General features: G+C 36.5%; 1 protein-coding gene across 1 annotated transcript in view; it reads left to right on the forward strand.

The window, feature by feature from the left end:
• The window catches only part of LOC121161256 (A disintegrin and metallopeptidase domain 3-like), a 55,895-nt gene that overhangs the window by 19,298 nt on the left and 16,285 nt on the right, over positions 1–20,312 (forward strand). Inside the window, 9 exon segments of the mRNA XM_040987564.1 lie at positions 1,809–1,885; positions 2,205–2,382; positions 7,557–7,622; positions 9,918–9,989; positions 10,223–10,374; positions 11,946–12,027; positions 17,277–17,413; positions 18,947–19,070; positions 19,072–19,134. Of these exon segments, the coding sequence (XP_040843498.1) occupies positions 1,809–1,885; positions 2,205–2,382; positions 7,557–7,622; positions 9,918–9,989; positions 10,223–10,374; positions 11,946–12,027; positions 17,277–17,413; positions 18,947–19,070; positions 19,072–19,134 (951 nt within the window).

Here is a 20,312-nt window from a genome sequence, read left to right on the forward strand (position 1 = left end):
ATTTCAGCTACATTATGTAACTCCATTACTTTAGAAACAATCATTTGAGTTTATCATGTTCTTTGGGATTGCTTGCCTATGTCTTTATTTCCCTTGTCTCTCTGTGCTGACACCTGTGCCTGAGATCAAGCCCCTTCTGTACTCCTGAATGATAGTCTACCCTCAGGAAAAGTTTCTCCTCTTATCTGCACCAGGCTTTCTGACTGTCCCTGTGAACTGTCTCACTCACTGGGAAGAAGGGAGCAATGAGCAGTGGGGATACTTGTCACTCTTCTCTTTGAGAAACAGTGAGGAAGATCCATGCTACGTACAAGTTCAAGAACCACTTTGGTTCTAGCCCACGTGTGGTTAGATGGTGCCCAATGCTATTCACAATGGGTAAGAAAAACACAAACACTTTGGTTAGTCCATATAAAAGTGTTGTAACCGTAGGAGCCCAACACGGTTAAAGTTCTCACTTGTATGCAATGGGATCCCATATGGGCTAGGGTTCCAATCCCGGTGCCCCTGCTTCCCATCCAGCTCCCTGCTTGTGGCCTGGGAAAACAGTTGAGAATGGCCCAAGGCCTTAGGACCCTGTACCTGCGTGGGAGACCCTAAAGAGACTCCTGGCTCCTGGCTTCAGATTGGTCAGCTCTAGTCATTAAGGCCGCTTGGCGAGTGAATCATCAAATGTAAGATCTTCCTCTCTGTCTCTCCTCTTCTCTGTATATCTGACTTTCCAATAAAAATAAATAAATCATTGTAAAAAGTTCTGCAATGTTGGACTCCCACCTTGCTAGCAAAGCCAGGCTCTAGAAAGTATCTTTGTAATCCTCTGGTGGAAGGTCTTGGCGAAATGAGCAATGAGTTTAGTTTTTTTTTTTTTTTTTCGCTTTTCACAGGGCACGGGAACTCACATATTTTGTGTGACGTTTTTTTCTCTAAAGCATGTCTTAGGTTCTTGGACCCTTTCACATGTAGGCGACCCCGAAAACCCTTCTGACTCCCATCTTCAGACCCACCCAACTTGGGCCTTTGCGACCATGTGGAGGGTATGCCAGAGAGTGGAAGATTCTCTCTTTCTCTCCTACTTTGTATAAATTTGCCTTTAAAATATACGAAATAAATATTTTTAGAAAATCTTTGTTTAATGGTTTCAGCCATCTTGACATGGATTATCCGTGAATTTTCTTCTCTCCTTTTGTAAAAATGTTTGTCTTCCATCCAATGAATGTTTGTGCTTTGAAATTTAGTGAGGCTGATACCTGAGGGAAATAATGATAATAATAACAATAACAATAATAACCTGTTTTGCAAGCAGGCACCCAGCATTGAGTTTAGTCCCATGCTGTATATTGCCGTGCTTTCCCGTAACAATGTGGGCTGTGCTCCTTTTTCTTCTTCTGTTTTTTTTTAAGGGGGGGGGGTGTTTCTTTTTTTGGCTTGCTAGCAATTCTGCTGAAAATAATGTTTGCCGGCCCAATATAGGTGTAGATTTTTTAAGTCAGCTGAATGCCTTTCATTATATATGCGTGCCATGTATGCACTATACCTTAAGACAGCTGGAGAAGCATAGAGGTCAATAAAACCTGTGTGTAACAATAAAATCACAGATGGGCTATTTGTGTGAAGACAGTAGCTAAGATTACTACAGACACATGAGGCTAAGAGCAAGAGGGTGAAGACAAGCAGTAATGAATATGAAACTCTGATGAACGGTTTTGTAATAGCAAAGTTTGACTGTTTGATACTATCTTTGAAGAAAGGATGAAAATGAGGACACATTTACCTACTGATTTATGAATATGCATCTGTTATCCTTTTAGACGCATTGCTTTTACCAGGGACATGCTGCTGAGATTCCAAAATCAGCTGTGATTGTCAACACCTGCTTTGGCCTCAGGTAATTGCATGTTAGCAAGATGTGTACGGTGAGAGAAGCAAAGAGACATAGATTCAGATTGGTTTTTGTTTTTCCTATATTGTTTCAAACTCCTCTTTCCTCCTGTTTTCTCCGTAAGTTAAGTCAGAGTTTCCATCTTAATATTTATGCAGTGGTATATGAAGTCATTTATGAAGAATGTATGCATCTCCAAACAACACTAAAATACAAACTGTGGCGATGTTCCATAAAAGACCTGAAATTTAGTTTGCAAGTTAATTATGTTCACGAGAAATGTGTTTTAGTTGCAATTCCAGTTCTTTTGTGTTTGCATATTTAGAGGATTATTGCAGTTGGATAATGTCACCTATGGAATAGAACCATTGGAATCTTTGATAACAAATGAGCACATGATTCATCAAATAAGGATGAATGAAGCTGGTTATTCCTCCCTACAAGAAATTTACTCCTTAGGCAAGAATGCACTGCATTTTTACAGCATTATAGTCAAGTCACATGTAAGTAAATCCTTTTTACTTTAATCTTGATGAAAATAGTCACATTGAAACCTGTGAAGGACATTTAGTTGATGTTGATTCCACTACTGTTTCTTAAAGAGAAAGCATTTGTTTTAACTTTTTTGATGCTTATTCAGATAGCAGCTAGAACAATGCAACATCTACTGGAGACAGGGGAACCCGTTGTGATGTATTCAGGTAACCTTCTCACTTAGGGTACCTGCTTCCCATGTGCTAATGCCTGGATTCAAGTCCAACTTTACTTTCTATCCAGTGGCCTGCTGATGGCCCAAGTGTTTTGCATCCTGCGCTCAAGTAGAAGACCTGGAAGCAATTTGTGAAACTGCACCAGGTGGCGCAGCCTTGATTCTGAGGCCATTTGGGGTAGGAATCAGCAGATGGATGATCTCTTTCTATCTGTCTCGTTATATTTCCCTCTCTCATCTCTCTCTTACTCTACCTTTCTACATTAAAAAATAAATAAATAAAATGTAGCCTTATAAAGACATGTGATTTGTAAATCATCAATGATCTCCCAGTATGTTTTCCTCAATGAAAAGATTTTTTATGCAGTTTTCTTTCTGAATTTACATATTATTAAATTGATGATTTACAGATTTCACAGCCATACATTTCTAAGCCACTTTAACCAATATTTATTCTTTTGGGGAAATAACATCATTTTGATGTAAAGCTTAAAAACAGAAAGGAACAACCTAGGAAATTTCCTAAATTTTGTCAATGTAATGCTTATAGAATTTGAGATTATTTTTTCTAATGTTTTTATATATCTGATTATACAGAGATCTAATGCATGAAATTTTAATAAAAATGCTCTATCTGCATATATGTGGATTGGATCACATTTTACAAGTATTGAATTCACATACATTAAATACGAACCGTATGTGTATAAAAGGCAAGAAAACAGAATAGACTGTAAAACCAATTATTACAGTCTAAACCCTCTCGTGGAACACTTTGCTATCTTGTCAGGTCTATATTAGCACACAATTTCTTATGTAAACAAATGCACTTCTAAAAGTTTATTGAAATGGAATTAAATAATAAAAATAAAAAATTGTAAGCTTCATTTCTTCATGTAATCTCCAGCAGAAACTTTTCTAAGTTCACTTAGCTAATTTTACATCAATAGAGAATTGAGAGTCCTGGAATTTTAGCCATAACAATGTAATCAGAGAGAAGGAGAGAGGAGAGAGATCTTCCATCTGCTAATTAACTCTCCAAATGGACACAATCTAGGGTGAAACCAGTCGAAAACCAGCAACCAGACTGCCTCTGCCCAGTCTCCTAGGTGTGTGCAGGGGCCCAAGGGCTTGAGCCATCCTCCACTGCTTTCCCAGGCATCCACAGGGAGCTGGCTAGAACGTGAAGCATCTGGAACTAGAAGAGGCACCCACATGGGATCCTGGTGCTTACAGGTGAAAGATTAGCCTGTTGAGCCACAGTGTTATACCTGTGGCTAACTTTCTTAAAGCCCTACCCTGATAAGCAAATGTTATAATTCCTTGACCTGCCAAAAGTCAGCAATGTTCCATAAGCATTCAATGCATTCGAAATATACCGCCACAACCATTGCTTTTGACCCATTTGCTTTTGGTTGCAAGGACTACTCCACTTCAAGATAGTTATTGCTTAGATTGTACTTCTTCTCAAAACCACGTTGCGTATCCATGTTCCTCCCACGTTATGTTCTTAGTAGAACCTGCTCAGGAACTTGATCTCACTTGATTAGTCAATTGAAATCCCTGTCTGTAGCTGATCTAGGTGCAAGCATTCTGGTACTCAGCAAGCCAAAGTTTGCACCACTTTTTGCTTTTTAGCCATAATTCTGGAAACTAAACCAATTGCAGTCATGATGTATAATGTTTCTACTATGATCCTAATCAGTGGTGTGAGTGGCTTGCCACTATAGGTTTATATTCAATATTCTATTCCTTCCAAACCTGGTTTGTCATGTTAGTATTATTACAGACATTTTGGACTGTGTCCATCATCTTAATATTGCTACAGTTCATCTTCATCTTCAATTCTGTGTATTTTCTTGCTGTGATCTTCACAGATCATGTAGGCGATGTTTGGTCTTATGTTTTACCTACTTTGTGTCTCAAACTAGATACTTTTCAACTAGTATGGCAAGTATTATTAGTTTTTTCTGGAACAAAAATTGGAATCCATGCATATACAGTTTTTATAATGAAGATAAAAGTTCTGTGAGTATTTTGAGGAAAAGAATTCACTTTGCTGAGCCCAGCACAAAGACTCAGTAGCTAAGCCCTTGCTGCCTTTTACACACCGGGATCCCATACAGACACCAGATCATGTCCTGGCTGCTCCACTTCCCATTCAGCTTCCTGCTTATGGCCTGGGAAACACCAGAGAATGACCCGAAGCCTTGGAAACCTGCACCTGTGTAGGAGGCGCAGAAGATGCTCCTGGTTCTTGGCTTCAGAGTTGCTCAGCTCCGGCATTTGTGGCTTTTGGAATAGCGAACCAGAAGATGGAAAATCTTTCCCTCTGTCTCTTCTCTCTGGAAATCTGTCTTTCCAATAAAATAAATAAATCATATAAAAATGAGAAATATTCTTACCTCTTAAATTTGTTTTTGCATGGATGTTTTGAAGTCCCCTCACCTACACATCTATGCATTTTGTTTTTCAGAATAGGTATGGTCTCAATGGCTATGAAAGCTGGTAGTAGAAAATTTAAGATGTTAAGATTTGTAATCAAGAAGGAAATCATCAAATGCACTATAATTTAGAAAAACAGCAGAAAACAAAACAACTTTGATGAGCAAATGATGAAGCTGAAAATTTCCAGGCAACTTTTAAAATCGACAATACAAAATTAAAAAAATAGCACACTCAAATATTGTTTCTTCAAAGGGTAGAGAAACCAGCCATAATGACTGAAACCCTTCCAAAACAGTTAAATATTTCCTATTTCTTCACGGTGAAACATGAAATATTGCAAGAATTTTTATCTAATCAAGTTCCCTTTAAAATAAAATGACAATCTTGATTTTTTAATCTGTGTAAAGTTACAAAACTTTGTGTCAATGTTACTTAAAATCCTAAATTAAATATGAAGTTCAAATATGCTATTCACAGATCTTTACAGAGCATAACAATATTTTCAGAAAAGGCAACATCACTGTCCAACAGTTTACACTTTCATAAGAGAAAACAAGAATAGAAAACTCCCGTGGTCAGATTTAAAGCATGTGTGACAGCTTCCATAGCTGAAGGAATGTTTCTGAAGATTTTGTGCCTGCTGTGAACTGCAGTTTTGGTGCTCCATCAGTTACATGTTGAAGCCCTGGCAGTGGCACTGCCCCTCCCAGGGAATGTATTTGGAAGTTAAACTTTGGGATGTAAAATAGTGACACAGCTGTTGAAGGAGGCAGTCTTCCTGATGGCATTCATGCCTTCAAACAAGAGAAGAGATAGAAGCATAATCTGCTGAACTGTCAAATGGCAGCACAGTGTCGCCATAGACCCACAGAGCAGTCAAGCAGAGCGGGGAGATCAGGGTGTGAACCACCTGCCACCATTCAAGGCTGCCGATTCAGTAAATACCATAAATTTTTGCCAAGAAGAAAGGAACCGTGTATATTGATGAAACTACACAGAGTTTAAAATTAATATGCAGCGAAACAGTACTAATAATTGTTAAAACATCTAAATACTCCAAATGGCCACTGATAAGTTAGTGTATAATAAAGTTGAAATGTGTCTCTATTAGAGTACTAATAAATTCAACAATTTGATGGAAGGCTGAATGGAAGTAGCTGGATAAAAGAGATCACTTAATATGTTTCCACTGAGCTGAAGTTCTAGATCAAATTATTTTAACCTGTGGTGGAAGGCTGAAGATTATCAGTAGTTTTGTGCCATGTGGACTACCCACAGGGGAGAAAGTGATGGAAATATTGTATTAGTGACAGTGGATTCATTCACGTACGTACTGTGCCACACATCATATACTTCAAACTGGTATGTCTTGTTTAACACAAACCTCACAAATCTAACATAAATGTTAAAATATAAAAACCATGAGGAAGGAAATGGACATCCTCATACAGAAGAATACACTACTGCTTGTGACACTGGCCTTGTGTCCCCAAGCAATCCCGTGCAGAAGAGGAGCACCACAGGCTGATGCGATCCTTGACTGCTGACAGTGAAGAGTGGACTCATGCCCCGAAGCTTTCTCGATGCTGCACTGCCGAACAGCAGAGTTCATGAAAGCAAAATTGCAAACCAGGAGAGGTTCCGGGGCATCAGATATTATTAGCTAATATGAGCCTACTTCAGGCATAAAAAGAAAATTACACCAGTTCAAGCTCATTTTTCTCCTAGTCATGCTTGAATAGCCTAGCCAGGGATTTGAGCAGAATGTGGCTCTCTCTGCTTGGCTACAGTCTCATGGGTCCCCACAAATGTAGCCCATCTCAACATGGAGCCCCTTACTCCAGGCTGGTATTTCAACATATCAGAGTTCCAGTTTCAATCCTGGCTGCTCAGATCTTGATTCACATTTGTGCTAAAATATTCAAGAAGACAACTGAAGATGGATGGTTTAAGGTCCTTCTACCCACTTGGGCTCTTCAGATGTTGAACCTTCTTTGAGTTTTGCTTTTCCCAACCTTAGCATTTGGAGATGTTTAAGGAGTGAGCCATTTTCACTTTCTCCCTCTCTGTCCTTCTACTCCCTGCACAACACCCCCCAATATACACAATGATGAGAGAATGTTGACAGAAACATGTTGAAGGATGGCAGGCTGTGGATGTCCCATTAGCAACACAAAAATGCTTTAAGATAAAAAAAAATATGGTCTTTCCTTTATTTCTGGACACTTTGAAGATTCTTATTTCCAGGAATAGAAATTAAAATACTTCTGACAAGTTACAAACGCTTAACAAGTTACAAAACTCTTACCCACTTATTTACAGCGTGTGCATCAATTCTCTTATTTTTCCATTGTGGCTATCCATCTATTATATGCATCCATCTGTCTGTATCCTGTTCTGTGTGGGTGAGTGAGTCTGTCCCCTCTCTGCCTCTGTCTCCTGTGCATGTCTATGTTTGGTACATATAATAATGACAATGCAAGAATTTTGAAAACGTTAATTATGTCCTGTGTTTCGCAGAAAGATTTAGATGTTGCATTTCCAAAAAGGACTTTGAGAACGCACATTGTTATGGATAAATCCATGGTATGCATTACTGATATATTTTATTCTGTATTCATATTAAACTTAAGTTATGGGGAATATGAGCATTAAACTTCTATTGTTCCTAATATTAAAAGATATGTTACTTTAGTACACCATAAGTTAAGGAAATACCTTTTGCCTTTACACAGAGATGGGTTGTCAATATTCAGGTATTGATTTCTAATCCCATATTGAATCCTAGAATCGTATGTGGTAGGGTTCTACTACATTAAACCTTAATCAACAGTAACTATCTGAAGACACTTCTGTGCCTTCGACAGTTCTCCAAGAATCTGTTCCTTGGATGTATGTCCATTCTAAAGTAACCTTTTTCATTAGTTACTGAAGAGAAAAAAGGCCCACATTTTCCTAAATATTAGTCTTTATAATTATTTAACGTTGTATAATTTCTCCACTTCTCAGGTTGAGGTCTGTGTTTTGCAAGTGGGAAGAGTCATTGATAATAAGGTTGTTGCTTTCTGCAGAACAGGGTTGGCATTGAGGCCCAGCATGACAGTCTCAGCACAATACACTGGAGCTCAGGTTGGAGCCCCGATGCTCCACTTGTGATACAGCCCCTTGCAAGCCTTCTTAGTATCCCAGCGAGGGTGCAGTTTATGACCTGATGCCTGGGCTCTACCCCCTAGTCAGAAACCAGAATGGAGTTTATAGTTCCAACATCTTAGCTTTAAGTGGAAGCAGCCTGAGTAATAAACCATCAAGTGAAATACCTCTTTCTCTTTCTCTCCCTCATCCTCTGGCTGTCAAATCAACCAATCCTCAAATGGAACCTAAAAAGCATTACTGAAATGTACATGTGTGGGTTCAAGTACTACTCTTCTGTTAAAATTGTTAAGGCTCAATTGTCACTTGTTTGCTACCATTGGACTAGTGGATTAATTTTAGCCTCTGTTTGAATCATTTTTATGATAATTATTGTTTTATTTAAATTTTATTTTCATAATTGCATTAACTGTATTCATTAATATATAAAGCATCACACAATATATTCCTTTTAAATTTTCCCGTTAACAGATAGCATATTTTTTACTTTCAACTGTTTTTAACAAAAGTTTACACACACAATCCCAAACCATAGGTTTTTTTTCCGCCCTTGGGAAAAATGATGCCATTGTATAATTCATGATTCCTGTGATGAATTCGACTAGAGAAAACAGATGATTTGGAATGAACCAAGCTGAAATACAAAACATCAAAACACATGGGATACAGCCAAAACAGCAAGCAAACAATCAAAAAAACAATATGGATTGGACTATTGGAGTTACACTTTCCATGCTGGCTTCCTTATATAACAGAGATTATATGGTGTTTGTTCTTTTGTGATTGACTCATTTCACTGAGCATAATGGTCTCGTAGGTGGGACCACCTGGTTGTAAATAGAATAATTTCATTCTTCTTAATAGCTGAATGATATTCTATGGAGTAGATATACCACAGTTTCTTTGACCACTCTTCCTTGGACACACATCTGGATTGTTTCCATGTCTTTGCTAATGTAGACTGTGCTGCTGCAAATATAAGATTATAGATCCTCTTGTCACATACAGATTTCACTTCTGTTGGGTATATTCCTAGGAGCGGGATATCTGGGTCATATGGCAGGTTCATTTGCAATTCTCCAAGCACTCTACGTACTGATTTCCACAGTGGTTGTACTAGCCTACACTCCCACCAGCAGTGAAGGAGGGTGCCTTTTTTCCCCACATCCACACCAGAAGGTGTTGTTAGTTGAGATCTGAATGTTTGCATATAGTACATTGTTCCAATAAACAATGTGTTTTATGGTCCACTCTATAAACCCTGAGCTCAAAGAGTTAAGAGCACTACATGTCTATTATGGCTATCAAATAGGAGATCCATGCATTGCATTCTATTATGACAGTAAATTATAGCAGACAAAATAGACTTAGAAGTTTAGTTAGAAAGGTTTGAGCTTTGGTTATGCCTTCTTTGAATCCTCAAACTTTAAATCTTATTTTCTGTATCTGTAAAGAAGAATATAATATGGCGAATTTCAGTAACATGCTTTATGCCCATAATTATGTATCAATGTAAATAGTATAACTATAGAAGCATGTATAAAGGTATCAGGCCATATAATGTTTAGGTAATAAAGATCTAAATTTCATAAGTTACAGCAGTAACTTTTAGGATTATGCTTAAAATGACATAGTTATTTCAAAAATCTTATATTTTTGTCTCTCATTTAAGCAATATATTTTTGGCACTTTTATACTTAAAAACCTCTTAAATAAATGTTTGTCTTTTAGTGTGACTTTATGGGCTCTGAAGTGGTACTTTCAGCTGAAAAAATTATCTACATGTTTGGTCTTATTAATGCTGTAAGTATCTATGTTTTATGTTTGTATAAGACATATTTTGTTACCAGTCATATTGCTTGTATAAATTGCATTTCCATCTCATAGAAAGTAAAATCCTATGAGCTAGTTCCATTTACCAGTGGATTCTACCACCAGTACACACTAATTAAAGGCATACATCACATCTGGTTACAGGGATGTAACATTCTTTCTTGTAGTGAACCAAGCCTATATTATTTATCTCCTGTTTTCAGATGTTTTCCAAGGTCAACATCACCATTATGCTGTCCTCTCTGGAGCTCTGGTCAGATGGAAATAAGATTTCAACAAATGGGGATGCTGAGGAAATACTACAGAGATTTCTGTCATGGAAACAAAAACCCCATGAGATGTCTTACTTATTAATGTAAGCACTTGCTATATTGGCTGGGACTTTCCCAAAATATTTCTTTCTTTTTTTTTTTCAAAATTTATTTATTTATTGCAAAGTCAGATATACAGAGAGGAGGAGAGACAGAGAGGAAGATCTTCTGTCCAATGATTCACTCCCCAAGTGACTGCAATGGCCGATGCTATCCCCGTCCGAAGCCAGGATCCAGGAACCTCCTCTGGGTCTCCCACGCGGGTGCAGGGTCCCAAAGCTTTGGGCTGTCCTCCACTGCTTTCCCAGGCCACAAGCAGAGAGCTGGATGGGAAGTGGAGCCTGCCAGGATTAGAACCGGCAACCACATGGGATCCCGGTGTGTTCAAGGCGAGGACTTTAGCTGCTAGGCCACACCCGCCGGGCCCCAATATTTCTACTGAAATTATTTCCTGAGTTGTTATTGATAATGAGATTTTTAGAAAGGAAATTAAGCAAAATGAGAAATTATATAAAAGCTGATAGCCACATAAGCTGACATTGAAATCATATTAAGCTTTCATTCTCAGAGTAGACTTTCTGTTGAAGGGAAGTGGGCAGAAAAAATAGAAAGCCTCAGGAAAATCAGGGGTTGATCACCTTAAAAGGAAATGATCGAATCATCATTTTAGCATTTGATAAAACTGTAAATTACTACACAGAACACAGTGAATGCCTGAAGTGTTTGTTACAGCAGAAAACATTTTAGTAGTAAGTATTTGGAAAGGACCACTTCACTACCATTCTGGTTAGGTTCCTCACTGGTGTATTTATATTGAGTGGAGATGGATGTATTGATCTATTTGGATCATGGAAGATTCTTTCCACAGAACTGTGCACTTTCTAATTTTTCTTAATTTTAATATTAAGAAACAAAATACAATGCCAGGAACCTGAAGCAATATGAAATAAATCCATAAATCTTCTCATGTTTGAAGTAGAATTAAGGGAGCTTCTTGAAGTCTAGAGTAAATACATGGAAGGGTTAAGATGAATGTGCGCCATTGCTACCTACTGTCTCTACTTCATCCGTTGCATGTTCTCTCTCTCTCTCTCTCTCTCCTCCAAGTCAACACTGCTAACATGTAGTTACAACTTGCTCACTAAGTCTATGTTATTACAATGAACAATATTGATTTTTTTCTTCCGATGATAATTCCATCAGGGAGGGTGATGGTCATACACCAATTAACAGGCAGAAAAGACACTGCCAGGTTTGGAGTGTTGCAACAGAGTGATCACTAGCCTTTCAAGACATCTCTTTATGTGACTTGTGACACACAACTCAAGGAGGGAATGACAAATTGTTAGATGTGATATTTCTACCATGTCTGTACCTGCAATGTCATGATACACTTAAACAGGACAATGGATTGATGACTTTTCCTGAAGGACCGTATTATTGTAACAACATAGGTAAAACAGTAGCGGGGGTGCTAATCTGTAGGGCAGAGGGGAAATCCTCTAGCCTATGGAACTTTAAAAAATGAACATTTTTTTATGACACAACTTCTAAACACATCGTTAATCACCAATACATTAAAATGCAAATTTTCACAAAAAAATTGTATTTTTAGTTATAGGGAACATGCTGCTTTTGTGGGAACAACATATCATGGAATGGCATGTGATCCAAAGTTTGCCACAGGAGTTGCTCTGGTATGCATTTATCCTCATCTCTTTAATAGTTATATCAAATTTAGAAAGTTAGCATTCACATCAGTAAACAAATATAAAGCACACCTATCCAGTGCTTTGTCAACCCTTTATAGAAACGATGATGGTTTTTATTAGTTGGGATAATCAAATAAGAGAAAGGGGTATGTATGTTATTGTGGGTGAAGAACAAACCTCAAACTTCACCTCTTAGCATTTTGATTGTTCAGAAAAGCAGTAACTATCTTCAAATAGTAACAAAACAGAATTCCACAACCTTACATCCTGTGAGACTGAAAGCATCCTAGGGAAATGGCACCATTTTCCCCTAGTAACCACCATTCCACTGTTTGTTCTCATCAGTTTGACAACTTAGATTTGCATGGAAGTGGTGCCATGCGGTATTTGTGTTCTTGTGACTGCCTTACACAACGTACTCAATGCGTATCCACATTGTGGCACTTGACACAATTTCTTTGCTTTTTACGCCTGTAAATCATTCCACCACAGGTGCCATATTTTTATTCACTTATCTTACATTGGCAGATTTAGATATTTCCCATATAATGCCTATGAAGAGTGCATGAAACTCTTTGAGACATTGGTTTAACTATTTATGGATATGTATCCAGAAGCGGGATTGCTCAAGCACGTGGCAGATGTAATACATAGTAGGGTGGCATGATTTCTAAAGTGATTGCACTGCTTTACAATGTCACCACCATTTCACATATTGCTGCTTTGTTTGTTTGGTGGCAGCCATTGTAATAGAGCGAGGTGATATCTCATAATCGGACTTTGGTATCTATGGTTATGAGTGGTGTTAAAAATCTCTCCATGTGGTCCTTGAACTTTTGAATCTATACCTGCAGGAATGTATTTCCTGGAATAGCCTGCTCCTACTACTGGGTCACTGACTGGTTTTGCTGTTGAATCTTGTGAAATTCATCTTCTGCCACAATTGAGAGTATCTTTTTTTTTTTTGCCTTTCATGTCTTTAAAGTAACATATTTTGTACCTATCTTGTAGTCTTGGTATAATCCCTTAAAATCATATTTAAATCAGCTTATCAGATTTTATCCATGTATTTGTGTCAAGCAACTTTTGAAAGAATCAAGTTTTTGTTATTTTTCTTATTGCATCATCTTCTCTATCACAGTTTTATCCATTATTTATGTTCTTCTGATTGTGTGGGTTTAGTTTTTTCATCTGTTGTTTAGTTCCAGCAGGGATCAGTTAGGATACTAATTTGAAATCACCCTCCCTTTCAATGTGAGCATTTACAGGTATAAACTTATTCTTCCTCAGTCTCAACAGATTTTGTGTATTTTATTTTCATTTTCGTTTTTCTCTGGATTGTTTTTAAGTTTCCATCTTGTATTCATTAATTCACTGAAATTGTTCACTCTTTTTTCTTGTAAAGATTTAGTTTATTTGTATGAAAGACAGCGTTAGAGAGAGAGAGAGAGAGAGGTAAAGTGAGGGATGTTACACATGATAGTTCACTCCCTGGGTGTACTGGGTGGAACCTGGGTCTTCTTGCAGATCTCTACTCTAGATGCAGGATCCCAAGTGCTTGGGCCATTGTCCTCTTCTTTCCCAGGGGCGCAGTAGGAAACCAGGTTGGAAACAGAGCAGCTAAGAAATTGAACCGGCACTCACATTAGATGATAGACTTGAGGGACACAACTTACGTATTACACCAAAACACTGGCACCCGTTCTCTGTAGATGAATATTTTCCTTTAAAGAAACAAAAACAAAATCATGAGAGATTTAACAAAAAAAAATTCTATACGCTTTTGAGTGTTCAAGGTTTTCTTCCCGGTTGATTCCTAATTGGATTCCATTGGTATTGGAATACTTTGTGCCAGAATGCCTACATTTTTCTTTCATTCTCTGTTCACTTGAAATAACCTCCCTTTCACTTTTACATAATTTGATATCTTCCATTCATGTGCTCCCTCACAAATGCTTGCAACAACCGGGGGTAAGTCCCACCAAAGCCAGGAGTCGGGATTCTCCCATAAGGGCTCTCCTGTCAGGTGCATTACCAGACAAATTTAGCAGAAGAGAACATTGCCAATATCTTCCCAGACACTTAAGTATGAGATGTAGCTGTCCAGACATCAGCCTCATCTGCTGTGTGCCCCAGTGCTCCCACATGAGAAGTCACAATTTGCTTGTAGTTCAGTGTTAGTGTCTAATGTGCATCCTATTCACCCTGAAGAGTTTCTTTAGCACTTATTGTGGACTGGGTTTAGAGGTTACGAACTCCCTAAGCTTTTCTTAGTATCCTCAACATTTTTTAATGACCGTTTTGTCCTAAACAACATTCTTGGTTGAATTTCTTTCCATATTTTGACTGCCTTGCTACAATCATGTTGGGGCTTAAAAATAGCTGAGAAATCCAGTAGTTACATGGAAGCTCTCTTATGTCACAAAGATTCTCTTGTGGTTTTGTTTTTTAACAATTTGATTACAAAACACTTTCTTGGTGATTTTCAGGGGTTCACCTTAGCTGGATTTCATCAAGCTTCTTGACCCCAGTCACTATTTTAATACTTGTTCCCCAAAATGTCAGCATTGTTTCCCTAAACAAGGTCTATCTTATCCCCTCTGCTCATCCGTGCCCTTCTTGGACTCCAAAACACAGGTATTTAGCCCCTGCAAGATGAGCTGTAAGACTGTAAGAACCGTAATCTCTTACTTCATCATGTCTTTTTTTTTTCTCTCTGACATGATGAATTAAAATAATTTTTAAGATTTATTTATTATTTTTTGTAAAGACAGATACAAAGAGAGAAGGACAGATAAAGATCTTCCATCCATGGGTTTAGTCCCCAAGTGGCCACAAAGTTGGGGTTTATCTGATTCAAAGCAGGAGCCAGGAGCTTCTTCCGGGTCTCCAATATGAGTGCAGAGTCCCAAGGCTTTGGGCCATTCTCGACTGCTTTCCCAGGCCACAAGCAGGGAGCTGGATGGGAAGCGGACAGTTACCAGCACCTTTATGGGATTCTGATGTGTGCTAGAGGGTGATTCAGCACTTAAGTCATTGAGCCAGGCCTGACTTAAAATAATTCTGATCAAGTTAAGTTTGATTGCATCTAGTAAATTCTCTAATTTCTTGGGCTTAGTATTTCTAGAATTTACACTGGATTTTTTTTCAATTTCTGTTTCACTTGGTTATTTCTATGCATAGATTTCATTGCATATGTGCATCTTATTTCACATAAGTATTTGTTATGGAATTAATAGTAACTCATCTAAACAACAGTAATTGACCTAATCATTCAATGATGAATGGAAACAAATTCAATTGACCAATAAGGAGAGACAATACAATGCTATTGTTTGATTCAGGACAAAAACAAATTGACCAAAGGAAGAGAATTCACAGTTAATCCCTCAGCAAACTAGGACTCAAAGATAAGTTGCAGCAGGGCATTGTAACAAGCAGCAGTTTTAACTCCATACCTATTTTGAAAAAAGAGTACTCTAGAGCTATGCTAAGGAGCAAGTCAACATCAAAGACTTTCACTCCTTTTCCACTCAGTATAGGACCACTCTAAAGCTCCACATGTTGTAAGACTGTAGAGTCAAAGGCGCACGCAGTCACCTTTCTTTATGAAGTCACAGAAAGGAACAGTCACTTTAGGAGACACTTTGCATTACTGAATGAACTACTATCAGATGATCTTGAAATGGTCATAATTGAAATTTACCCAAATGAAATGAAGACATTGACATATGCAAAAAATACACAGGCATACTTTTAGCAGCTTGATGTGTAATTGTTGTAGATTGCAAGACAGCCTTGAATAGCTGAATGCATAAACATATGTCCATAAACATAATATCCACAAAACGGAATATCGACCATTGATAAGAAAACTTGGCCATTAACAATAAAGCATTTAATAATGCTGTTCATAGAATAAGCTAATATGATAAGGATTTATAATGCATTATGAAAAGCACATATACTGTTTTATTTTAACTTTGCAATATTGAGAATCAGCATACACGGAAATACCACAAAGCTCATTAATATGTAAAAATTTTGGAGAGAGGCAACTTGCGATGTGCTATATATTATGCTTTAAGAAAAATTATTTCAACTCCTTAACTTTCATTTTTAATATTTATTATTGTTTTAAATGTAGCAACTTTAACATACTGTGATATACACTACATACTTGATTTGCAATTAAACACTTCAAAATATGCATATCTGTTCCAATGTCTTCTCTTGGGAAACAACACATTGGTAAAGTTATGTTGGGAAATATCTAATTGATCAATGGTACTTGTTGGAATTCAATCTGATTATCATGCAAAATTGTACTGATAACATTTGATTATCAGTGAGTTATCAGCAAATGCATATTATCTATAGGCAATATGCCAATTGCATGTAGATGAAAAATATAACTCAAAAAGAAAAATAAAATGTACCTACCTACCTACTTTGTCTTTTAGATCCTTAAAAAATATATATATATATATATATTTGATAAAGTAGTTTCTTAAATCTGCAGTTGTATGCATGTATTAGAGCCTGAATTGACTATATTAAAATAGTGTGGAAACTTGATGCTGTTTTTCTTTTTTAAATTATTTTATTTATTTTACTATTTTACGATACAGATCTACATGCTCTGAGAATTCACTTCTCGCTTTCCTCAAGTCCCCTTCCCTCAACCTGATTTCCCCTAAATTAATATAATAGTACAGTCCTTTATTAACAGTCATAAGTCCATCATTCTGCTAGTTAAGTGTATCCTGATGCTGTAGGTATGGTCCATGGTAGAGAGTCCAGCATCCTATAGTAAAGATACATTTTAACAGTTCCATTGGGAGTCCATCTCTGATTTGAAAATAGAGATGCTTCTTCACATCTGGATATGATAGTTTATACTACACAGTTACTATAACATATGTTCTCTCTGATAGAAGGCAATCTTCATGCGAAACACAAGATCAATAGCCTTTCAATACTATTTTTGTTACATTTCATGGATTTTGCTATTTTTGTTTTTTTCATTTTTTCAAAATTTTTTTTCCTATTAATTTCTTCACTGACTCATAGGTCATACAGTAGCACCGTTTACTTCAAGAAGGCTTTTGGAATCATTAGTATGGTACTTAATTTCATGTTGTTGTAAATTTTCTATTTTTCTTCCTGTTGTGGATTTTGTTTTATGGCTTTTCATTCAAGGGGATATATAGTAACAGTGTTTTTCTTTTTAGTATCCAAAGATGTTAACTTTAGAGGCATTTTCAGTTGTTATGGCACAATTGATTGGGATTAATCTGGGATTATCATATGATAAAATCCATACTTGTGGCTGTTCAGGAACTACATGTGTGATGAACCCCACAGCAATGTAAGTATTTTATGTCACCTCTACAGTTTTATGTATACATATATACATTATATAATATTCTAAGTTATATCTGTATAACATATATAAATATCAATATATAAAGATATATACATGACACAATGTATATATTTTGTGATATATGACATACAAATGCAAGCATAGGCATATATATGTATATGTATAATGTTTTCTCTTTTAGAATCATCGTATTTCTTGATGTGTACCTCTTACAACACTTCTTAGCATGAATATATTTAATATCATATATAGTATTTAAGAGCAATTATATAGAAAATGAGTTTAGGATATTGTAGAAACTGTGTAACTTAGCTTGATATTCAACACTGTTTTGCAGACAGAATGTTGAACGGAAGTTTTAGGGCATTGCTGGAGGTAGTGAAAAGCTTTTTGGTGTAAGCACTAGAGAGATACTGGGATTCCATTAATTCTAAGAACTCAACAAGGCTTGGAATGTGATTTGTGGTCGAGGAAGTGAAAAAATTACCAATTATTAGGTTTGAAAACAGTAGCATTTTAGCTTAGGGAAATGAAGTGGCATGTTGTGAGCCAAGCATCATTTGGAGAAAGCAGCTCAGGCAGTGACCTATGGCATGCTCCTGTGTGGATGATGCAGTCTCTTAACAAAAAGGAAATATGTCACTAACATAAACTGAGGGAAATTCTATGAACAATTCCCCAAGAATTATAAAACGTTTCACATTTGCAAAGTCGGAACCAAGTACTCAGACTAGTAGACTAAGGACTCATAAGAACTGAGTGCAATAGACTTGTCCACAAGGGAGCCGAGTTCCATGAAATTACAATATTTTGATGTTTGGGTGAATTTGAATGGGATCTGATGGTTAGATACTAGAAATCTATTGTTATTTCCAGAGCTTGAGGGAAAATCCATTTCTATACCAGAAGCATATGTTAAAGTACATAGAATTATTATCTGTTGTATTGATGTCCAACTCAGTGATTTTGGAACAAATTTTTGACAAATCTGTGGTAAGATCATTGTTAATCAAAAACTCATTAAACATTACACTTGGTAGTTCGAAGAGTAAAACGTGCAAAACAGTACATCGACTCTAGAGTTTGTACCTTTTGTTCTTGCCTCCTGAAATATCTTATTTCATTACTTTGTTACTCAAAGACAAATAATTTGAATTGTACATGGGGATAATTAGCTCTCATGTATGCCTTATACTTCTCCAATTAAATTTCTCAGTATGTTTCATTTTCTTAATCATCGTTTTGATTTTATATAATGTAACGATATTGCTAAGTAGAGCTTATTGTGAGTCAAGGTTAATATCTAACATCCTTTAAACTTCCATATGGTTCTTACAGCATATCACATTGTGTAACAAAAAACCAAACACATTGCATTTGTTTGAGGCTTGTATTGAAAGGACTTTCCCCCATTTTCTTTGGCTTTTTTTCCAACCAAAATAACTCAGAATTAACACTTTACTACTCTGATACTGTTTTTGACCCAGTTTTCTAAGGAATGTACTTTAATTTTAGATGGTCCAGTGGTGTAAAGTTATTTAGCAGTTGCAACATAGAAGATTTCAAACATTCCGTGTCACAGCCTGAATTTGCATGTCTTCAGAAAGAGAATGTTCCGAAAGTTGCTTACCAAGGAATAACTTTCAACTTGTGGCAATGGAATTTTGGAAGGAAATGAGCAATGTGATTGTGGTGTTCCATCGGTTGGTCATTTTAAATTTTAAATATGTTAAATATTTTAAATATGTTAAATATTTTAAATTATTATTAATTATTAAAATATTTTAAATGTTAAATATGTTAAATATTTTAAATATGTTAAAAATTTAAATATGTTTTAAAATTTATTGCTCCCCAAGATATTGTTTATCATTCTTCTTTTCCTCTTTCTCTTCTCCCTTCCCCATATCTGTCCTCATGTTATCACAATAGAATAGTCCCTTAGTACAAATTAGAAGTTTAATTTTCTGATATTCAAATGCATCATGAAATGGTAATTATAAGCAAAGGTAGAAAACCTGGCATCTTAATGCAAAGATATGTTTACATGTTTCAATGAGAGTCCTACAGTTATTCAGAAGAAAAGCATCGCAATGCTCATGACATGCTATATACCTAACTTTGTAATTTTTGTTACTTCTGAAGACTGTTAGCTAGCAATGGGTTTAATTGGAATTTCCCTGATGAATAGAAGAGTTATTTATCTCCTTCTTAATAGAAATAAATTAATTATGGTTACATGATAACTAGCCACAAACATTTTCATAAATTTTACCGCTATTCATGTAAGGTGTCATGAAAATTTGTAAAATACATTAACACAAACAAGGGTACATCAAAAAGCTCATGGGAAATGTATACTACTTTGTCATTTCTGCATGTTTTTTTTTAATCGACCTCATATTACAAGTTAAGGGCCAATACTCTTACTATGAAATTGCTAGGGGAAATGTCGTAAGGAGAGGAACACCATAATGTAACAAGAATGTTAGTATATAAATAAAGCAGAATGAGTGGATGTGTAAAAACTTAATACAACAATAAACAGAGAAATTTATAAGATTACATCATTAGAAAACTTAAAAATGTGGAAATATATTTGTGATATAATAAGTGAAAACCTGTACACATTCACAGTGCAGATGTTTGTACAAAAAAGTTTTAAAGGCATTGCAGGATTCTACAGCATGACATTACTGGTAACTCCATAAAAACTTTCTAAATGAACGACACGTTATGAGTGAAGTGGTGGCTATCAATAAATACAGAAGTCAATGTGCCAGGGTTGGGGCACATCATGCTAAGCTGCCACTTGCCACATCTGCTTCTGGTAGTGAAGTGCCAATGAGAGTCCCAGCTGCTGCACTTCCAATCCAGCTTC

The sequence above is a fragment of the Ochotona curzoniae genome, unplaced genomic scaffold (assembly GCF_017591425.1).
Source record: "Ochotona curzoniae isolate NIBS_2020 unplaced genomic scaffold, NIBS_Ocur_1.0 contig_4760, whole genome shotgun sequence".
In the NCBI taxonomy this organism is placed as follows: Eukaryota; Metazoa; Chordata; class Mammalia; order Lagomorpha; family Ochotonidae; genus Ochotona; species Ochotona curzoniae.